This window comes from Pelobates fuscus, chromosome 2 (genome assembly GCF_036172605.1).
Source record: "Pelobates fuscus isolate aPelFus1 chromosome 2, aPelFus1.pri, whole genome shotgun sequence".
NCBI lineage: Eukaryota > Metazoa > Chordata > Amphibia > Anura > Pelobatidae > Pelobates > Pelobates fuscus.
In genome coordinates, this window is record NC_086318.1 from 194789818 (window position 1) to 194811350 (window position 21533).

Below are 21533 nucleotides of genomic sequence, written 5' to 3' on the forward strand. Positions count from 1 at the left end.
TTGCAGTTTTCTATAAACTGCAATAATTACCTTGCAGGGTTAACTCCACCTCTAGTGGCTGTCTACTAGACAGCCACTAGAGGGAACTTCCTGGATTATAGTACAGGTTATCTGTGCTAGAGCGTGGCTGGACGTCCTCACGGTGTGTGAGGACCTCCAGCGTCACTCATTTCCCCATAAGAAAGCATTGAAAATCTTTTTCAATGCTTTCCTATGGGGAGCGCTAGTGCATGCGCATTAGGTCTCCCCAGCCGGTGGGCGGGATCAGTCTCACCCACCGGCCGACGGAGTCAGTAGGAGGAGCGGCGCGGAGGAGGAGACAGCGACGAGGGACATCGTCGCTGCCTCAGGTAAGTGACTGAAGGGGTTTTCACCCCTTCAGTAACCGGGGATTGGGGGGTGGGAGGGAGAGGGAACCTGCAGTGCCAGGAAAACGGTTTGTTTTCGTGGCACTGGAGATTCCCTTTAATATTATCCAGTTCTCCAGTTTTAAAAAATCAGGACTACCACATTATTTGGGAGAGCTACAGCAATATGGTCACTAGTATACCATTACGCCATATGCAGCATTGTGAGGGTTTATAGAGCAGTTGAACAGCTGTCTGCAATCTCCTTTTCCAATCCAAGACACCTTGGGAGGGGGATTTCAAGTAAATTTAAAGGTCCAGACGACCTCCATATACATAATACAAAGAATTGCACGATAACCACTACAGCACACTTCAGTGGTTCTGATACTAAAAGTACACTAGCACCCCATCACCCCATTGTATGTAGTCAAACTATTTTAGCACCCCTTTTCACCTCCATTACAGCTTTCAAACATCCGGAAGCTCATGGTTATGAACTTCCGTTAGCTCATCCGTCAGTTGATCACTCTCCATCGAATAGTTAAAGCCCACACATCCAGGCTTAGATCAGACATAGAACTTCCCTTTGCTGCATGGAGGCACCAGGTGAAATCCAGGTAAAAACTGTTTCACTACTAAAATTAGGGAAGCATTAGGGCACTTCTGGCAGCATACCCACTATAACAATGTAGTGGTTATTGTGTTTGGATTGTCCCTTTAACCCCTTAAGGACACATGACATGTCTGACATGTCATGATTCCCTCTTATTCCAGAAGTTTGGTCCTTAAGGGGTTAATAATCCTACTCATAACTGTGATAAAAACCAAAAAAAAAAAAAAACCAGATGAGCAGCTGCTAGATGCTTAAAAGAAACACTCGCTGTAGTATCAAAAATACAATTTTCCTCACACTGTAGTTTTAAAAGCAATGTTTGGGCCACCCCTGCATTGTATGTGCATTGCTTTCCCATTTGAAGACAATTACACATCCACAGAAACATGATTCTGTGCTAATCAGCATCTCCTCATATATTCCTTAAAATACTGCCATATTTTATGGTTGCGCTCAAATTTGTCTGCTGCTCAGATGGAGTTCAGGAACACACATCCATCCAGCAACGCCCTGTAGCCACATCCCCCAGTTTTGGCTATTTTTACATTAATCTTGAAATTTATTTTGAAATCTCACTTTATTGAATAACCCTAAAAAGTTGTAAATGCCCATCTCTGAACTCATCAAAAAGAGTTACGGTAAGTAAATGACAACAGAATAATTACCTGCCCTGTTAAACACAGCTGTCATCTGGAATGATCTGGAAAGTACAGAGGGGGCGCAGCTGGCCCCTCTACAATCAGCACATTAAAAGAAATCACTGTTTTGTTAGTGCTAAGTTTGTGCTGTAAAAATTGTGATTTTTACTGGCTTTATTATTAAAGATAATAGCAGTTTTTTCTTTGTTATTACTGATTAAATAAAGATCATCCAGTCCCCCTACAACAGCAAAAAGACATGAAACTGGGCTGGTTGGTTAGTGCTACATTTGTTTCATTAATATTTTTATTTGTGCTGCTTCCTTTTTTTTTTTTCTTCTTCTTCATTATAACAGTTTGTTTTTTGTCAGGGAAAATTATGTAACCCACCATCCACTTCAACTCAGCTGTGGCACCCCATGTTTTGAGAATGTGAATAAACATATACCATTCATTTGTGCTGCAAATGTTAATGTGTTAAGTCAACATTAACACTACAGCCTGATGACCATTTGTTCAATTTTGTTTTGTGGGGTTTGTTTTCTTTTCTTGAGATATTGTATAGATAAAGTGTTTATATGCCCATTGTTGTTAAAATACAGTTGTTTTTTTTTTTTCCAGGTGTAGAAGTAGTAAAGCCATATACACCAGTGTCCCACTCTTTAATGTTGGATCCTAAGAATAAATCAATTTGTGAAAACCAATGCATATACTTAATGGTAAAAATCTATCCAGAGGGAAGTTTTTCTCCACAGCTTGATCAGTTGTCAATAGGTAAGGTGAATTTGTACCTGTCACTGTATAATGAATACGCAGACCGTATTCTTAAAACAAAAAATAAAAACTAGACGGCTATAAATGTATTTATTTTATTAGACCATGCATTTTAGTTTCAAACATATTGTGGAAGAGAACTAAATATTACAAGTTTAAGTCAAAACAAAAAAAAAGTGCTTTCACAAATTAAAAAAATATGTAAACTGTGTATAAATATTTGTTTTAGCTGCTCATAAAATAGCCAATGTGCTCTCACCTATACAAAAAAAAAAGGTAATAATGAGCAGTGTGATTAAAAGAACACTACAGGCTACATATCTGGGTCGGAATGAAGTTGTTTTGTTGCAACAACATCCTTAGGCACTGGCTTGCTTCAGGGGATAAGCCTTAATAAACATTTTAACCTCAAAGTGTTGAATCTAGTGCCTGATTTCTCTGTCCATTTCCTTCCACCACAGTCTGAGGCTTGAAGCCTCAGACAGAGGTATTGCCGATGAGCAGAGACTGTCAGCTTGTGCTCTCAGCCTGTCATTAGCATCCCATTTACAAAATGGCTTGAGAAACATACATATTTTCTGAAATCTTTGTTTGGGCAGCTACTGATAGGCTGAAAGAATCAGCCTCTCAGCAGTAGCACTTTCCGAGGTTTCCTGATTCAAGCTTTGGACTGTGTTACAAGGAGATGGGCAGAGCAGTGGCGTCTGTAGGATTTATATTTAGAGGGGGCACATGGTGGGCCAGGGACAAAAGTAGGGGGGGAGGCAGTTATAAAATGTGTGTGGTTTGCAGAGGGATTAACAGTGGTTGAGGCCCACAACACCATGGTCTCCCTCTTGTTATCAATGGAACAACTACTGGATCCCTTAATCCCTCTGCAAACTACAGTCTCAGCCAGGTAGGTAATGTGTCACACCTTAGATGTAGCAGCACTGTCCTATCTGCCTATTCTTCAATCCATCTCTTTTCTGCCCCCCCCCCCCCCCCCCTTCCATCCATGTCTCTGTTCCCCTTCTTTCATGTCTTTTCTTCTCCCTTCTTTCATGTCGTGGATGTAGTGTATGTTGTATGCAGTGTGTATTGAATACGTTGTGTGTATAGTTAATGCCCTCTTACACACACACACACACACACTCTCTCTTATACAAACACTGCTTATACATAAACGCACACTTACTCTTGCATACACACACTGGCTCTTGCATACACACACACACACACAATGCTTATGCAGACATGCACAAGTACACTGGCTCTAACACACTCACACTCATACACACACACGCACTAGCTCTTACACACACACTCACTGGCTCTAAAACACACATACACTAACTGTTACACACAGCTTATACATACACACACAGGCTCTTACACACACTGCTTATACACATTCACTGGCTCTAACACACAGTGTCTTACACACACACACACACACTGCTTATACACACTCCAACACATACTGCTTATACACACACACACACACACACAAACGCGCGTGCAGACACACTTGCTCTAACACACACACTCACTGTTTCTTATAGTTGCTAAACAGAGGTCCTGCTGCACTATAGTAGCTTTCCTCCGCTCTCCACAGCAGTTGGTCGCCAGGATATGATGTCATGTATCCTAGCGGCCTTTAGCTCATGAAGAGATTGGTCACAGGCGCTCCTTGCTGCTCCACCCCCCCTCCGTCAGTGGCTGCACCCCCAACACACAGCCAGCTGAGTAAATGGCTGCAGAAAGTGACCGACGGGAGTGGAGTTCTCCGTGCCCCTTGAGTCGGAGCGCCCTAAGAGTCGCTGGCCCTGCACATGTGTATCTTCCAAATAATGCTTCTCTATGAGAAGCAATGTATTGAAAGAGATGGTGAAGACATCATCAGGCATGCTGACATCTTTAAAAGAGGAGCTGGAGGCTGCAGAAGAGGGCTTCTGGCACTGGAAACAAGGTGAGTAATATTTATTTAACTTTTTTTTAAAACACAAAGGGGGGTGGACAAAACAGAAGGGAAATTGTACTCCCGTAATCGCTTTTTTCAGGACTAGAGGTTCCTTTTAAATGGATACCAAAAAAGGTAGTGACAACGCAAGCTTTTAGCTGGTGGCAGTAAAGACAACCCATATTCTGTAAATTCTGTAAATTGTAGTAATTAACTTTTTTCTTCTTCATAATTGTTTATCTAATTTTCTTTGTCAAAGAGGTAATAACGATTCTTTTTGTAGCTCTTGTATTATTGGTCTTAGGAGAACATTATTTGTTCATATTCTGTAAAAATTGTGTAATTTCTGATGCTTCCTGTTTTTTGCTTGTGTTTGACAGGTGATTATATCGCAGTAAGCGGCCCTCAAGGGAATTTTCAAATGTCTCAAATTGAAAAGGTGGAAGACATATTTTTTCTGGCAGCAGGGACAGGTCTTACGCCAATGGTTAAACTATTGAGGCATGTTTTAAGCTACCATCATAGCCTCAGGTTAGTATTAAATTGTGTCAAATTATGTACAATTCTTATTGTCGGTATGTCAAGATACATTGAGCATGGACTCCACAATGTGGGGATATTTATGGGATGATAATATTAAACAGTCGAGAATTGCCCACTATTTCAATTCTCTTAGATATCGTTATCATGTAAGTGAAATGTATTCCATACAAAATCAAATCACAATTTGTTATAAAAATAGATATAATTTATTGTGACAAATAAAATAATTATAATATTAGGCAGCATGCATGATAATAATCAGTGAATATTTAGTATAACATAAGTATGCATACAATGGCTATACACAGTACAAAGCTACAGCATCAACTGTCAAGACAAGATTTATGAGGTACTTTACAGACAGAAAGTAAAACTTCACACAGTGCAGCGAAAAGTCGTAAAACCTTGGCTAACAGATCAACTGAGTAACCCTTTCAATGCTTGCTAGATCCTCCTAGGCATATAATATCCTATTCTCATGTAATTTTTTTTTTAAAATAACATTCAAACCAACTCATTAATCATTTCCTGGAACCATCCAATAAGAATAATCTACCAGATTCCAAAAGCCGAATTTTTATTTGGCTAAGATCTTATCTTATTTAGAGCAAATCAATACACCTGGATAAAAACAGCGGTATGCTAACACGTGATAATACCACATTAATATATATAATTATTCTTAATTCCACCTGCAGAATGGAATGTTTATAACTATATATTCTTTAGTTAACTAAGATTTCTAAATATTGAAATCTGACCGTGATTTATCCAGTCATATATCATGCTATTAGATTTTTAATTAATTTAGATTAATTAAATAAAACCAGCATAATTACCAGTTAAGTAGATATTCTCTTCAGATGAGTAGGTAGTCCCAGGAACTTGAATGTGTGTATGATTGGTTGTATGGAGGTATGTAAGTAATAGTAAAAACAATAGTGTTGCTTAGAAAGTAAGAGTAAAATTCTAAGTGTCCAGGAGTGTTTCTTGAGTTGGGTCCAAGAGAGTTTGTGTTAGTCCCAGAGTGAATATCTGTCATGGATCTCTCTCCATGTCCGAATCTGAAAGCCCAAACTTTCTCAAACTTCAACTTCTCTCTTCCCTTTGTCCTAACTTTTAAAGGGCCAGACTCTCTGTACGTCATTAGTTGATAAGGCCAATAGGAAACTGAAGGTGTGGTCAACTTGCAAATTGCAATTTAGGTATTTGGTCTATAGAGGGCAGTCTCGCCTCACTAAACCTTCCTATCCAGGAAAGAGTTAACTTTTTCTGATGACGATTTTGACGTCATTTGACTTATCTATATGACTACCATAACTTAAATTTGCTTGTCAGTTCAAAGCGTTGCCTCAGTTTTTGTGGCTACGATTTTGATCGTAATTTCTAAAATTGACAGTTGTGAACTCAATTTCAACCCTTAATTACAATGGGACCTTGTAAAATTTAGAAAGTCAAATTAATTACTTGTCTTCTCTGTCACTAATGTCTGTGTTTAGAATTATTTCTATTCAATTAACATTTAGACAGAGCCTTCCATCCCCCTGCTTCATTGCTTATCACTTGGCTTGTTTATATAATGCATTCCTTAGCTCAGGCTTAGTGGTTAGTTACAGAAAGGATAGAAATGATGTGTCTTTGTTATCCTGAAAATAGCAAAATGGAGTCTGCTCTGTTCTGAGTGACTCAGGCAATATACACTTTTAATTTCTATTTTAGCACAAAATGTCTGCCGATATAAATATCCTGACAACAAGACCTCAGAACTTATCTGGCACCAAGACATAAGCTACAGTAGCTTTTCTATGAAATCGGACAAAAACCTTGTGCACCCATGAACTGGTTCTCTGATTGTCTTTCCTTGCACCATTTTTGGTAGGCACTAACCACTGCATACCAGGAACAAACCACAAGACTTGCTGTTTTGAAGATGGTCTGACCCAGATGTCTAACCTTCACTATTTGGTCCTTGTCATAGCCACTCAGATCGCTTGGCTTGCTCACTGTTCCTGCTCCTAGCATATGTGACTGTTTACTTGCTGCCTAATAAATCCAACCCCTTGACCGATGACATTTTAACAATATAATCAATATTATTCTTTTTTTTTTTAATTCTTTATTTTTGTTTGTGCGAACAATAACAGCTTGTTTGTTCAGCCACGACAGCTGTAACAAACTCGGTAAAAACAGTGTATTTCAACAGCATGGCATATAAAAACAGCACATTTTTGTGTTATGGTACATGTCTAGTTTTGTCGTGTCGTTTGTGTCCATAGCGTACATTTGTGATGGTCCTTATATCTGAGGCTGGGCCAACATCGGTAAGAACCTATAGTTGCTGGGGCGTCTGGGGGTTTCCCTAGGGACTACCAATGAGGCCCGCTATGACTGTTCTATAAAGGTATGGTGGGGCAGCCTGATGAGGCCATTTTGGGGTTCTTGGGGCAGCACAGTGCGGGACTGTCTTGATGAGTGGGCATGTTGGCGGCTGAGTGAGATGTCCCAGGCGCTCTCGGGATGGTTAGCGTGGGTGTCTGCTAGGTGTCTCTGGGCAGTACCTCAGTCTGCGTGTGGGCTGTGGTGTCTGTGTTCTACCTCGTGGGCCGAGTCAGGGGGCTACCCTAGGTGACCAAGAGCGGTAGGTTGGTGTCTGCAGGCGATAGTGTTCCTGACTTGGGGATGACTGCCCGCAACCTAGGTGTGTGCCTGTGGTGCCATTGTTACCCGTCTGGACAGTGTGTAGTAGCTCGCGTCCCGCACCGGGTAGGTGGTTATGTGGTGTTGGTTTATCTGGGAGAAACGAGTAGTGCATTGCGAGGGGGAAGAATGGAGAGCATGGGTTGCCTAGCAGTCATCCGGGGACTCCAATGATGGTAGTGGAGTATAGCGTATTTGGACATGTGACCCAGTATGGTCTGGCGTGGTTGGTAGGTAGGTCAAGGGGTGTCGGGTTTTATACAGCATCCTAAAGGTTAGAGGTTAGGTGGCGCCGTCAGGCATTAAACAGTAAATCGGTTAGCAGGCAAACAATTAAATAATTAAACAATTAAACCCGGTCTGGCTGAGTCCTACATAGGTAGGGTGAAGAGGTTGGCGGGAGATACCCTTTCAGAGTCTATGACCAGGGGCTGCTTTGTAATTATCCTTCTTCGTGGCACAAATGGGGCTGAGCCAGCCGGGTCCCACGTGTGTGTGTCATGGCTGCGGCACCCGTTCCTCCGGTAGTGAGTGCGTCCCGAGGGAGACCCAGAGTCTCCAAGATGGCCGTTGCTCCTTCGAGGTCCCGGATTGGATAGGTGTTGCCGGCCTGGAGGACCGTTAAGACATGAGACCCCTCCATCGATAAGGAATGCCCCTTGCTCTGAGCAGCGAAGTAAAGGGCTGTAGTGTCTTGCGCCACCCCATGGTATGCCCCGCTAAGTTGGCAAAGTAATCAATATTATTCACTTCACCGGTCAGTGGATCTAATGTTGTGTCTGATCAGTGTACTCTAAAATGTGTTGTACATTTAGAAACTACAATTACTCTTTCACTGAGATTGTGTTTAAACAATCTACAATGCATTCTAGAACATAATTTATCCAGTGCCCACAAATGCCTTGTTAGCCTTGTTTTAAGCCTCGTTTTAAGGAGGCCCAAGAGCTGGCCCAGGGTGGGTGGCCAGTTCTGTCCCAGGTGGGCAGCTAGAGAGCACTACTCTGGGAGGTCTTCCTGCTCGCGTGGACTACAGTAATGGAGGAGGCTGGGTGGATTTAAATAAAAATTAAAAAATATAACAATCTGTGTTGGGGGGAAATTGTGTCTGTCCATGAGTGTGTGTGTCTGTCCGTGTGTCAGTGAGTGGGTGTGTCTGTGTGTGTCTGTCAGTCATAGTGTGTCAGTCTTTGACAGGAAGGGATGGGGCAAATTTAAATTACGAGGTGCCAGAGTTCCTTCCTAGGGCAGCACAGATCCAAAATATACCACTGGGCGCAGCTCATAGTGATTGGGAATGCCATCAACGTTTACTCACCCAAGCAGTAGCTGGGTCTGTAAGCATTATAGACACCAGCTGCTTTGCATCAAAGCCTTTCATAGGCTTCCTAAGTCCTCTTAATCATTAACAATTGCGAATGTGCATGGCCAATCAGAACCCTTCTTTGGTTATTTAAACTAAATTTGCCTAGTTTCCATTGCCCTGTCGTGGTATCCAGTTTGGTTATCCGAGATTGCATTGTTTCTATTGATTATTTGACAATTCTGACTTCTGTATCCCTTGACTTTTGGTTTGTCTATCATTTACATACATTCTGTTTCCCTGACCTCAGCCTGCCCTTTACTATTCTTTAATCTGTCTAAGGTCAGGTAACACATTTTTCTTTGTTTATTTATTTGTTACTTAAATTTGGAATGTTGGGTGTTAGATTATCAAGATACAGGAGTATAAAAGGAAAAAAATATTGTGATTTTTATAGCACCAACTAATTCCTTGGTGCTTTACAATTTAATAACAAACTATTACAAATGTTGACCAGAACAATAGTTTGATGAGGACCTTGCACAAGCAAGCTTAATATGTAGAGGAGGACAGTGTGGGGAATAGGATGCAAGTGACAGGGTGGGAAAGTATCAGAATTGTAAAGTGAGAATGGACCCACTAATTAAGTAAAGGGAGTGCGATATAGATTTGAGGAAACCATTGAAAGATTTAAGACCAGGGGAGAGTCTGATTGGGGGAGGCAAGCTGTTCCATAAGAGTGGAGCTTCGGGCAAGAAGGCCATGCGACCTGAAGATGGAGGTAATGCAGCCATGTGGTGTGTTCTGCCCGCATGGCGAGAGGAGCGGCGTGGGCACCAGGTACAGGTCAGTTTGTAACAGCTACTTTAACAGTTAAATTGAAGTCCTCTTTTTAGCTTACAAAATTGTTCTCCCTGGAGCTACTCCAAGGAAAGGTTCAAATAACTGATAATGTGAACTGTCTTTCCTTGTATCACTGAGGCTGGGCCATACTGGGACAAAAATTCAGCATGGGCATTTAAAGGCAGAGCAGCCCAATATGGGAGGGGTTGGGGCCAAGCCAGAGAGGGGTGTGTTGTGTCATGATCATGCACTCATGACATGTACTCTTCCCAAAGTGTACAAGTCTGTTTGATGCTTCTCTAGGGTAGCACATACGCATAGCCCTGCTGAAGAGCTGTGACACTGTATCTCCTCTTTTAGCCTCAGCCCAAGGCAGACAAAGTGTCAAGCTGGCTTCTGTCTTCCTGAGCCTTCCGTTATCTTGGATTTCAAATAGCGAAAGGACAAGGGGGCAGAGTGATTTGATGTAGTAGTAGAACACAGACTTTGGGGATAAACCATTCATGAACCCCTAAATGAATAAAACTGCTAAAGAAAAATGGCTTGTCCCACAATTCTGTGGGATATTGTGGGTTGTTATCAATGCAGTCCACTACTGTCCCAAACGTGAAATTCAGAAGATGGGCTGTACATTGTATTGGCTCTGTCACCTCAAACTTGCCTCTCTTTTTTTTTTTTTTCTTCTCTCTTTTAGAATCTGTTCTTCATTTCTTAATTTCTGATCTATTTCTCTTAAATGCTTAAGACAACATAGTCCTTACTTTGTCTTAAGTTTTAATCTTAATCTTTACAAAGGGTGACAAGTTTAAGACAAACTCCACCTTCTTTGTGATATTTGTCAAAGGGGAGTATTTTACTAGATACCATGATAGAGCTGCTATTCTCCAATCTCGTCTCCTGCCTACAACAGTTAGGAAAATTAAAATAATGTTTGCAATTGTTTATTTGATAGGGGTATATTTTGGCTGATATAGTTCTCTCCCTACTAACCTTTATGAGCTTCATAAGACGTTTTATGTAAACATGATCTTTTCTAGCTTTATTAGTTACATAAGTTTATTTATAATTTTGGCTTTTCTTGACCATGATGTACTTTATTTACTGGAAAATTAGAATCTGTTTTGATTGATCACTTCGAAGTGGCCATGATGTCTGGTTGTCTTTGGAACACTGCACATACAGAGATTAACCTCTTAGCTGCCAGACATGTAACTCCATGTCCAGCAGCATTATTAGCCAGCCCAGACCAAAGTTTCAGGCTGGCAAATGTCACTCCTCTGCAAAATTGGGATTCTAAAGCCACACAGCATACCTGTGCCGGATAGCCAAGTCAATGGTGGCAGCTCCATCACCTCACCCTGTGCTTCCCCTGTCCACCACCGTCTGTGAGAGGGATTGACATCAGTGGAGGAGGATTGGACTGCTGGGAGAACTTGGACTCTGCAAAAGAACAAAGTACATTTTATGCTTTGTTGTTTTTTTTTAAGTAAGTGGGTGGACCACTTCACTAATGGTTTCTATAACAAAACCACGTGTTTTAAAATAGCGCTGGTATTTTGTTGGATTAACTCTTTAAGCTTATATGAAACATAAAAAAAGAGTCATCTAGTGATGACTGTGCAAACCTACTGTACTGTTGGCGCAGTAGAATATTGAGAACGGTATAATAAGAACAGTACATAACTACTACTATTATTATCCACTTAAGGACGGTGGGCGTGCTATGCCATCCTTGGGGACCCGGCTCTAAACGCCGGAAGGCAGCATAGCACGTCCACGCTGTCCTTCACATTTACCTGCTTATCGCAATGTGGGGACTTACCTGACATCCCAGGGAGTCCCCCTGCTGCCGATACGGCCCTCCTGGGCCATGACTTGCGAGGACCTCACGATCACATGGACGGAATAGCCGTCCATAGCAGTGCCAGCAGGGGGAGTGCCTGGAATGACAGGTAGTCCCCCTGATGCCTGAAAAAAGTTTAATAAAGTTTTAAAACCGTGTAAAATAAAATAATATATACTTAGATCATATATAAATTATCTAAGTGTGTGTATGTGTGTATATATATATATATATATATATATTCAATTTTAAAATATATAAATACGTAAATGAAAAAAAAAAAAATCCACACGATCACATACCCTAAATGGCTGTCTGCAGCTCTGCCTGGAATGTCACGCAGCCCCCATAATGCCTGTTAAAAAGTTTTACAAATTATAAAACTGTTTTTTAATGCAATTAAAAGTACTTAGATAATATATTTTTATTTATATGATCGAAGTACTTTCATGTGCACATACATGTAATTATATACATAATAATATTAAAATAAACTCATAACAAACACCCACAATATATACTACCACTTTCAGTCTGACTTTAGATGAATGCTTTCAGTTATAATCTGAAAAAAATATAAACAAAAACCATAGTGTAGTATGTAAAACCAAATTGGTCCAACTCACATGTTGCTGAGCCTATCAATATAGCAGGCTTAGACTGTCAGCTTATTCAACACACATCAGCCTCTGGATCTTTCTTCCCCACTGGATTATCTCTAATACAATCACTGCAGTATTTGGGTTCCAGGCAGGTGAAATTTAAAAAGTAATTTATTAGGGAAAAAATATTCTAAATAAGGGTTAAAAGTATAAACACATACACGCAGCACTGACGCGTTTCAAACATTAAAGGTCTTTCTCAAAGTGCATATAACTCAGCCTGTGTATTTCCGTTTTTATTCTGTAATTTGCATGGCTTTTTAAAAAATTTTGCCCGCTTTCCAGGACTTCTGTAATGATTTTATCAAGTCGTTCAGCGTTCTGCCGTAACATCGACGACGTCCCACCGTGACGTCCATCGCGTGATGACGAGTTTTCATTGTCTTTCGATCTTAAATACCATTTTTGATTATGGCAATTTCATCCATTCCGTTCTTTCTGTACAATTCCAAATGCACAGTGCTTGCATAAGTCCATTATATCCTACAAAAAAAACAAATATGTAAGATACCTGTAATAAAGAACATCATTAATATACATTTCCCTACATAATATCAGAGAATCATGTCCCAAATCATTAAACATATTAAAAAAAATAGGGGAAGAATATATGATGTATGACTTGATTTAATATATGGTACACCCTCTTAAAAACATAACTCCTCTATAATATTTATAAACTAAAATATGTTCATATAAATAACACTAAATTATATAAAAGTGATAATCTCAAAATCTACATTTAATCATTTTGGGGTTATAGTGTCAAGATAAAAAATCCACTCCATTTCCTTTCTATCTAGTTTAAAATGTATACACCACCCCTCCAGTGGCATATCACCATTGTGGCTTTCTGCAAAATGTTTTGAAACATTACGGTTAAGGAATTTTTTGTTAATGTTCTTATGTTCCCTAATCCTAACTTTTAGCATTCGAGATGTTTTTCCCACATATTGATACCCACATGGGCAAGATAGCGGCTAAATAACACATTTCTTACCACATGTGATCAAATATTTAATTTTATATGTATTAGTTTGAATGGATTTAAAATTATTATTTTTCTCTTTTCTTTCCATAATTTTGCACCCCTTACAGTGTCCACAATAATCAAATCAATGAGTTGTAAAGCTATCCTCATCTGATTACATGTGGCCATATAAAGTCGTATGTCTTAGTATGTGCATTTGCTTTTTTGAGTTTATTTTAAGATAGCATACTGTGATCATAGTTTCTTAACCCCTTAAGGACACATGACGGAAAATTTCCATCATGCAGTATTTTTCCAACAGGGTCTATTACCTTGCTGGTAACTATGAGCCCCAGGTATCATTTGATTCCTGGGGCTCCCCTCTCTCACCTGGGGCTAGAATTAGTGGCCCCAGACTGACCAATGCTCTGTTTGCACAGCTCAAAGTGAGCGCTGCAAACAGGCATTTAAATGGGGATTTAAATCCCCACATTTATAATTTGGTGTGATCAGGGTTAAATCCCTGCTCACACAAGGGAGTTCCATGTATCAATGGAAACATGGGGCTCCCCTCTATCAGCTGGGGACATTTTTAGTGACCCCATCCTTGTTGATGAGCTACATGCAGTGCTTGAAGTCAGCGCGGCATGTATCTGCTTAAATAGGCATTTAAATACATATATCTAGATTGTAGTGTAAGCACATTTAAATCCCTGCTCACACCAGGAAACCCAAGTATCATTACAACCCTGGGGGTCCCCTCTGTCAGCTGCCAGTTTTAGTGGCCCCAGGCTTTTTGATGAACTGCATGCAGAGCTCAAAGTGAGGTCGGCATGCAGTTCTTTTTATGGAGATTTAAGTCCCCATAGACAGCAATGTAGTGTGTGCAGGGTTAAATCTCTGAGCGCAGGACTTGTTTCTTATTATTTGTATTTACGTTTGTGTCACACAGCTAGGTTACAATGCTGCTGCCCATCCCATGTGTTCCCTATTAAGGGTTAATAAGCATGTAGGGATGTATATAAAAAATAGCCCTTTCTGTCTCATTAGAGATATATTTGCCAAAAGCTCAAGGAAGCAAGGTGAATGGTTAGAGTTAGGACCCACCTAAGAGGTCTGCCTTGACGTGGCAGGTGGGCATACCCTCTCATGGCCATTGGAGGAAACTAAAAAACGCCATTTGTTTAAAAATACATAGGGATGTGGAAAGAGCGCAGGTAACTTTTTTTCTTTCGTATTTACTATATGTATTTTGGCTGATGTGTACTATGGTCGTTGCTGCCGCCCAGGAGTAATGGGAGTTTGAGTGCAGGACTTGTTTCTTTGTATTAGGGTTAAATCTCTGCTCACACCAGGAAACCTAGGTATCAATAGATACCTGGGGCTTCCCTCTGTCAGCTGGGGCCATTTTTAGTGGCCTCCAGACTTTTTGATGAGCTGCATGCTGTGCGGAAAGTCAGCACTGCATGTAGCCCTTTAAATCCACAAAGAACACTGCAGCTGAGCGATCAAGCTCAGCTACAGTCATTCTCTCAAGTGATCTAGTGCTTGGGAGACCCCCAGGGTCTGAACAGACCCTGGAGGGTCACCCTCTATGCCCAAATGCCATTCTGATCAGTGCTGGGCTTTTTCAGTTGCCCATTGGGCATAATGTCTTCAATGTAAGAGATAGGAGACTGCAATACTAATAATAACCAGTAGATGACAGCAGGGTACCACTGTCTGTTTTAGTCTAAAATCCCTTTACTAATATCAGTACTGATATTAGCAGAGGGAAACCTTTGGGATTATGATTAAATTAGGGATTACAATTAAGGATTATAATTCGGTTTAGAATACGTACTAGATTTATTATCAGGTTTATTATTGGGTTTATTATTACATTTATGTTTAAGATTAGGTTTATAATTCATTGTAGTATTGGGATTATGTTTCGGATTAGGATTCAGATTAGGGTTCGGATTAGGGTCAGCACGGGCATCCCTTGCTGAATATAGAATATCTATTGAAAATCAATAGAAGTTTGCAGGACTCTGTGGAAATGGTTGCAATATAATTACCATAGATAACAAAATAACCAAATGGTATAACAAAATGTATCAACTGTTTGTATCTATTCTTCCCATATGAGGGCAAGAAGTATGAAAAAAATCAGCTGAAAATAAATAATCTAGTAAAGGTTCCACAATATATGTTGACCAGTACACTTGGGGATGAATAAATTAGGGAAAAATTGCATGTAATCCCACTGTAGTAGAAAACGAATTTCGTCAATTATACTGTGCAGCCGACAGATTGGTTAAAATATACACGATTTTATTTAACAACACTTAACTGTCAAAGACTCACACATAAAATATAAAAGACATTAAAAGTTCATGGGAGTTCCCAGATATGGAGAGCAACTGCTGTCTGGTTAAAGTTACGAGTGTCCAAAGAGATGTAAAAATCTTTTCTCACCGGCCGGATGAAGTCAGATGTGGACCTCCTCGTGTTTGTGGACAAACTTGCTGGCAGCCGCGTGCGTTCCACTGCAGCTCCGGTTTGCGTTCCAGCTTGCTCCCCTGGGACTCAGAGTAGAATGCCGCCTTACGCGTTTCGTGATCCAGAGATCACTTCATCAGAGGATGGCATTCTCGGTTCTCTCAACTGTTAAGTACATTCTGGTCTAATTGTTTCATTGAAACAGTAACTCTTTCTTTGCTGGAGCACATTCCATTTTGGTATCGAATTAGTACTACATAAATCCTTTAACATTCTTTATACAATTATCATAGTAGCATTAACTCTTTCTCTGCTAGAGCCTGTTTCATTTAAAATCAAATTTCTACTACATTAATCCTTTTATATTCGTTATAAAATCCATACATTTAAATAATTTTCATTATCAATAAAATGAATTAAATCACTTTGTATATTCAATGAGACAGGTATCAATCAGCCCATAATTACTTGAAAAAAACGACAAAAATTTAGTTCATTAAATGTTAGCATTACTTGAGCATATCCTATCCTAAGTTAAAAATAATAATGTTTGGAAGATTATGCATTGAACAGCAGTTTATCTCTCTGAGTGAGAAGTAGTAAAGTACAAGAAATACAAATAAGAGATAATAAAAATGAATTGGAATCTGGAAAAAATAAAATAAAATAAAATAAAAATAAAGATAAAAATAAATATAAAAATAAAAATAAAGATAAAAATAAAAATAAAAATAAAAATGAAAATAAAGATATAAAATAAAATAAAAATAAAAATAAAAATAAAAATAAAGATAAAAATAAAAATAAAAATAAAAATAAAAATAAAAAATGAAAAATGAAAAATGAAAATAAAAAATGGAAATGAGAATAAAAATGAAAGTGAAAAATAAAAATAAAAATAAAAATAAAAATAAAAATAAAGATAAAAATGAAAATAAAAATAAGAATAAAAATAAAAATAAAAATAAAATAAAAATAAAAATAAAAATAAATATAAATAAAAATAAAAATAAAATAAAAAACAAATAAATATAAAAATGGACTACATTGAAAGATTCTTAGAATGTAATATACTGGAAAATGTAATCTAAAAATTATTAACTCGTTAAAATTGAATAAAAATAGGGATATTTTTGACATAATAGCTAGTTCTCCTTTCGATGGTTTTCTGAAAGACATAAAAATTTCTCGTTATTGAGCCATCCTATCATAAAGGGATATAATGATACTAAAAGGTATACATATTCATATAAAAAGTGGTAAAACATATTACAAAAATGCATTCAATTCAAAATCAATATTGAGTCCTAATGGTTCCAGACTATTAAGTTTAAAAATCCATTTAGCCTCAGCTCTATCCAGGGCTTTCTCTGGATCTCCTCCTCTCCAATGTACGTTGACTTTCTCAATAGCTAAAAATTTGAGACCTTCTGGATTATTTGAATGGAAATTGGAGAAATGTCTTGAAAGGTTGTGGGTGCTTAATCCTTTCTTAATATTCCTTATATGTTCACCCAACCTTGTTTTAAATTTTCTTTTGGTCCGTCCCACATAGTGTCTTCCACAGGGGCATATAAGGAGATAGATCACACCACTCGTATTACAACTCAGGGTTGTTCTGATTTTAAAATCCTCATCTTGTTTCATGTTTTGAAATAATTTAGTTGTTGTTGCCTGAGTTGGGTTATTCTTGCAACCCAAACATTTGCCACATTTGAATATAGCAAGGGAATTTCCTCTGCTGACACCAGCAGCGGGAATCATTTTAACACTATTGCTAAAGGTAGGATTGAGATTATGATTTAGGTTATAATTAGGGTTACACATGGGATTATGTTATGGGTTAGGATTGTGGTAAGGGTTTATTATTAGATTGAGGGCTAGATTTGGTTTAGAATTAGGTCTTGGTTTAGGATTAGGGATTTAAATTGGGATTAATATTAAGATCGCTACTTTCCAAAGATATACATATGGGGTATATTTGTACTCAGAAGATGTTGCTGAGTACAGCTAAGATAATTTTATGACAATGGGACACACAAGATTTAAAAAACATAAGCACAAAAAATACTATGTGTATGTAAAAATAAAAATCAATACCACAAACTTTGAAACAAAATGGTAACAAAGTTACTTCAATAAAGCTTATAATATTTTATGTGAGCGTCCCCATGGTGTCCACTTTTGTAAATGGTATGCATTGGTGGTGTAATTTAACCCCTTAAGGACACATGATATGTGTGACATGTCATGATTCCCTTCTATTCCAGAAGATTGGTCCTTAAGGGGTTAAATGTATAAGCGACCAAAATGCCTCAAAATGACACGAAGACCCATCGTCAATTTGCCATTTAAAAAACAAAAAACAAAACTGTACTCGGCCGGGTAGGATTTTAGCCTTGTATTATTTTCACAAAAACCTGGCTAAGGTATACAAAGGGGGTCATTTTGTACTCAGGAAATATAGCTGAGAATTATTTAGTGATTTAGTTTACAGTTGCATATATCAAGTTTCCAAAATTAACCACTTAAATACAACGTGTGTATAAAAATGCAAAAATAAAACAATATGATAAAATTTGAAAGAAATTGGTGCTAACATAACTGTATAATAAAGCGCAAAATATACCATATCATATAGCCCGTTGTGTCTACTTTCACAAATGGTATGCAAGGTGAATGGTTAGAGTTAGGACCCACCTAAGAGGTCTGCCTTGACGTGGCAGGTGGGCATACCCTCTCATGGCCATTGGAGGAAACTAAAAAACGCCATTTGTTTAAAAATACATAGGGATGTGGAAAGAGCGCAGGTAACTTTTTTTCTTTCGTATTTACTATATGTATTTTGGCTGATGTGTACTATGGTCGTTGCTGCCGCCCAGGAGTAATGGGAGTTTGAGTGCAGGACTTGTTTCTTTGTATTAGGGTTAAATCTCTGCTCACACCAGGAAACCTAGGTATCAATAGATACCTGGGGCTTCCCTCTGTCAGCTGGGGCCATTTTTAGTGGCCTCCAGACTTTTTGATGAGCTGCATGCTGTGCGGAAAGTCAGCACTGCATGTAGCCCTTTAAATCCACAAAGAACACTGCAGCTGAGCGATCAAGCTCAGCTACAGTCATTCTCTCAAGTGATCTAGTGCTTGGGAGACCCCCAGGGTCTGAACAGACCCTGGAGGGTCACCCTCTATGCCCAAATGCCATTCTGATCAGTGCTGGGCTTTTTCAGTTGCCCATTGGGCATAATGTCTTCAATGTAAGAGATAGGAGACTGCAATACTAATAATAACCAGTAGATGACAGCAGGGTACCACTGTCTGTTTTAGTCTAAAATCCCTTTACTAATATCAGTACTGATATTAGCAGAGGGAAACCTTTGGGATTATGATTAAATTAGGGATTACAATTAAGGATTATAATTCGGTTTAGAATACGTACTAGATTTATTATCAGGTTTATTATTGGGTTTATTATTACATTTATGTTTAAGATTAGGTTTATAATTCATTGTAGTATTGGGATTATGTTTCGGATTAGGATTCAGATTAGGGTTCGGATTAGGGTCAGCACGGGCATCCCTTGCTGAATATAGAATATCTATTGAAAATCAATAGAAGTTTGCAGGACTCTGTGGAAATGGTTGCAATATAATTACCATAGATAACAAAATAACCAAATGGTATAACAAAATGTATCAACTGTTTGTATCTATTCTTCCCATATGAGGGCAAGAAGTATGAAAAAAATCAGCTGAAAATAAATAATCTAGTAAAGGTTCCACAATATATGTTGACCAGTACACTTGGGGATGAATAAATTAGGGAAAAATTGCATGTAATCCCACTGTAGTAGAAAACGAATTTCGTCAATTATACTGTGCAGCCGACAGATTGGTTAAAATATACACGATTTTATTTAACAACACTTAACTGTCAAAGACTCACACATAAAATATAAAAGACATTAAAAGTTCATGGGAGTTCCCAGATATGGAGAGCAACTGCTGTCTGGTTAAAGTTACGAGTGTCCAAAGAGATGTAAAAATCTTTTCTCACCGGCCGGATGAAGTCAGATGTGGACCTCCTCGTGTTTGTGGACAAACTTGCTGGCAGCCGCGTGCGTTCCACTGCAGCTCCGGTTTGCGTTCCAGCTTGCTCCCCTGGGACTCAGAGTAGAATGCCGCCTTACGCGTTTCGTGATCCAGAGATCACTTCATCAGAGGATGGCATTCTCGGTTCTCTCAACTGTTAAGTACATTCTGGTCTAATTGTTTCATTGAAACAGTAACTCTTTCTTTGCTGGAGCACATTCCATTTTGGTATCGAATTAGTACTACATAAATCCTTTAACATTCTTTATACAATTATCATAGTAGCATTAACTCTTTCTCTGCTAGAGCCTGTTTCATTTAAAATCAAATTTCTACTACATTAATCCTTTTATATTCGTTATAAAATCCATACATTTAAATAATTTTCATTATCAATAAAATGAATTAAATCACTTTGTATATTCAATGAGACAGGTATCAATCAGCCCATAATTACTTGAAAAAAACGACAAAAATTTAGTTCATTAAATGTTAGCATTACTTGAGCATATCCTATCCTAAGTTAAAAATAATAATGTTTGGAAGATTATGCATTGAACAGCAGTTTATCTCTCTGAGTGAGAAGTAGTAAAGTACAAGAAATACAAATAAGAGATAATAAAAATGAATTGGAATCTGGAAAAAATAAAATAAAATAAAATAAAAATAAAGATAAAAATAAATATAAAAATAAAAATAAAGATAAAAATAAAAATAAAAATGAAAATAAAGATATAAAATAAAATAAAAATAAAAATAAAAATAAAAATAAAGATAAAAATAAAAATAAAAATAAAAATAAAAATAAAAAATGAAAAATGAAAAATGAAAATAAAAAATGGAAATGAGAATAAAAATGAAAGTGAAAAATAAAAATAAAAATAAAAATAAAAATAAAAATAAAGATAAAAATGAAAATAAAAATGAAAATAAAAATAAGAATAAAAATAAAAATAAAAATAAAATAAAAATAAAAATAAATATAAATAAAAATAAAAATAAAATAAAAAACAAATAAATATAAAAATGGACTACATTGAAAGATTCTTAGAATGTAATATACTGGAAAATGTAATCTAAAAATTATTAACTCGTTAAAATTGAATAAAAATAGGGATATTTTTGACATAATAGCTAGTTCTCCTTTCGATGGTTTTCTGAAAGACATAAAAATTTCTCGTTATTGAGCCATCCTATCATAAAGGGATATAATGATACTAAAAGGTATACATATTCATATAAAAAGTGGTAAAACATATTACAAAAATGCATTCAATTCAAAATCAATATTGAGTCCTAATGGTTCCAGACTATTAAGTTTAAAAATCCATTTAGCCTCAGCTCTATCCAGGGCTTTCTCTGGATCTCCTCCTCTCCAATGTACGTTGACTTTCTCAATAGCTAAAAATTTGAGACCTTCTGGATTATTTGAATGGAAATTGGAGAAATGTCTTGAAAGGTTGTGGGTGCTTAATCCTTTCTTAATATTCCTTATATGTTCACCCAACCTTGTTTTAAATTTTCTTTTGGTCCGTCCCACATAGTGTCTTCCACAGGGGCATATAAGGAGATAGATCACACCACTCGTATTACAACTCAGGGTTGTTCTGATTTTAAAATCCTCATCTTGTTTCATGTTTTGAAATAATTTAGTTGTTGTTGCCTGAGTTGGGTTATTCTTGCAACCCAAACATTTGCCACATTTGAATATAGCAAGGGAATTTCCTCTGCTGACACCAGCAGCGGGAATCATTTTAACACTATTGCTAAAGGTAGGATTGAGATT

General features: G+C 37.8%; 1 protein-coding gene across 1 annotated transcript in view; it reads left to right on the top strand.

Moving 5' to 3' along the window:
- The window catches only part of LOC134587017 (cytochrome b5 reductase 4), a 267126-nt gene that overhangs the window by 187939 nt on the left and 57654 nt on the right, over positions 1-21533 (top strand). The window contains exons 11-12 of the mRNA XM_063443061.1: positions 2223-2375; positions 4698-4848. Of these exons, the coding sequence (XP_063299131.1) occupies positions 2223-2375; positions 4698-4848 (304 nt within the window). The remainder of the gene's footprint in view (positions 1-2222; positions 2376-4697; positions 4849-21533) is intronic.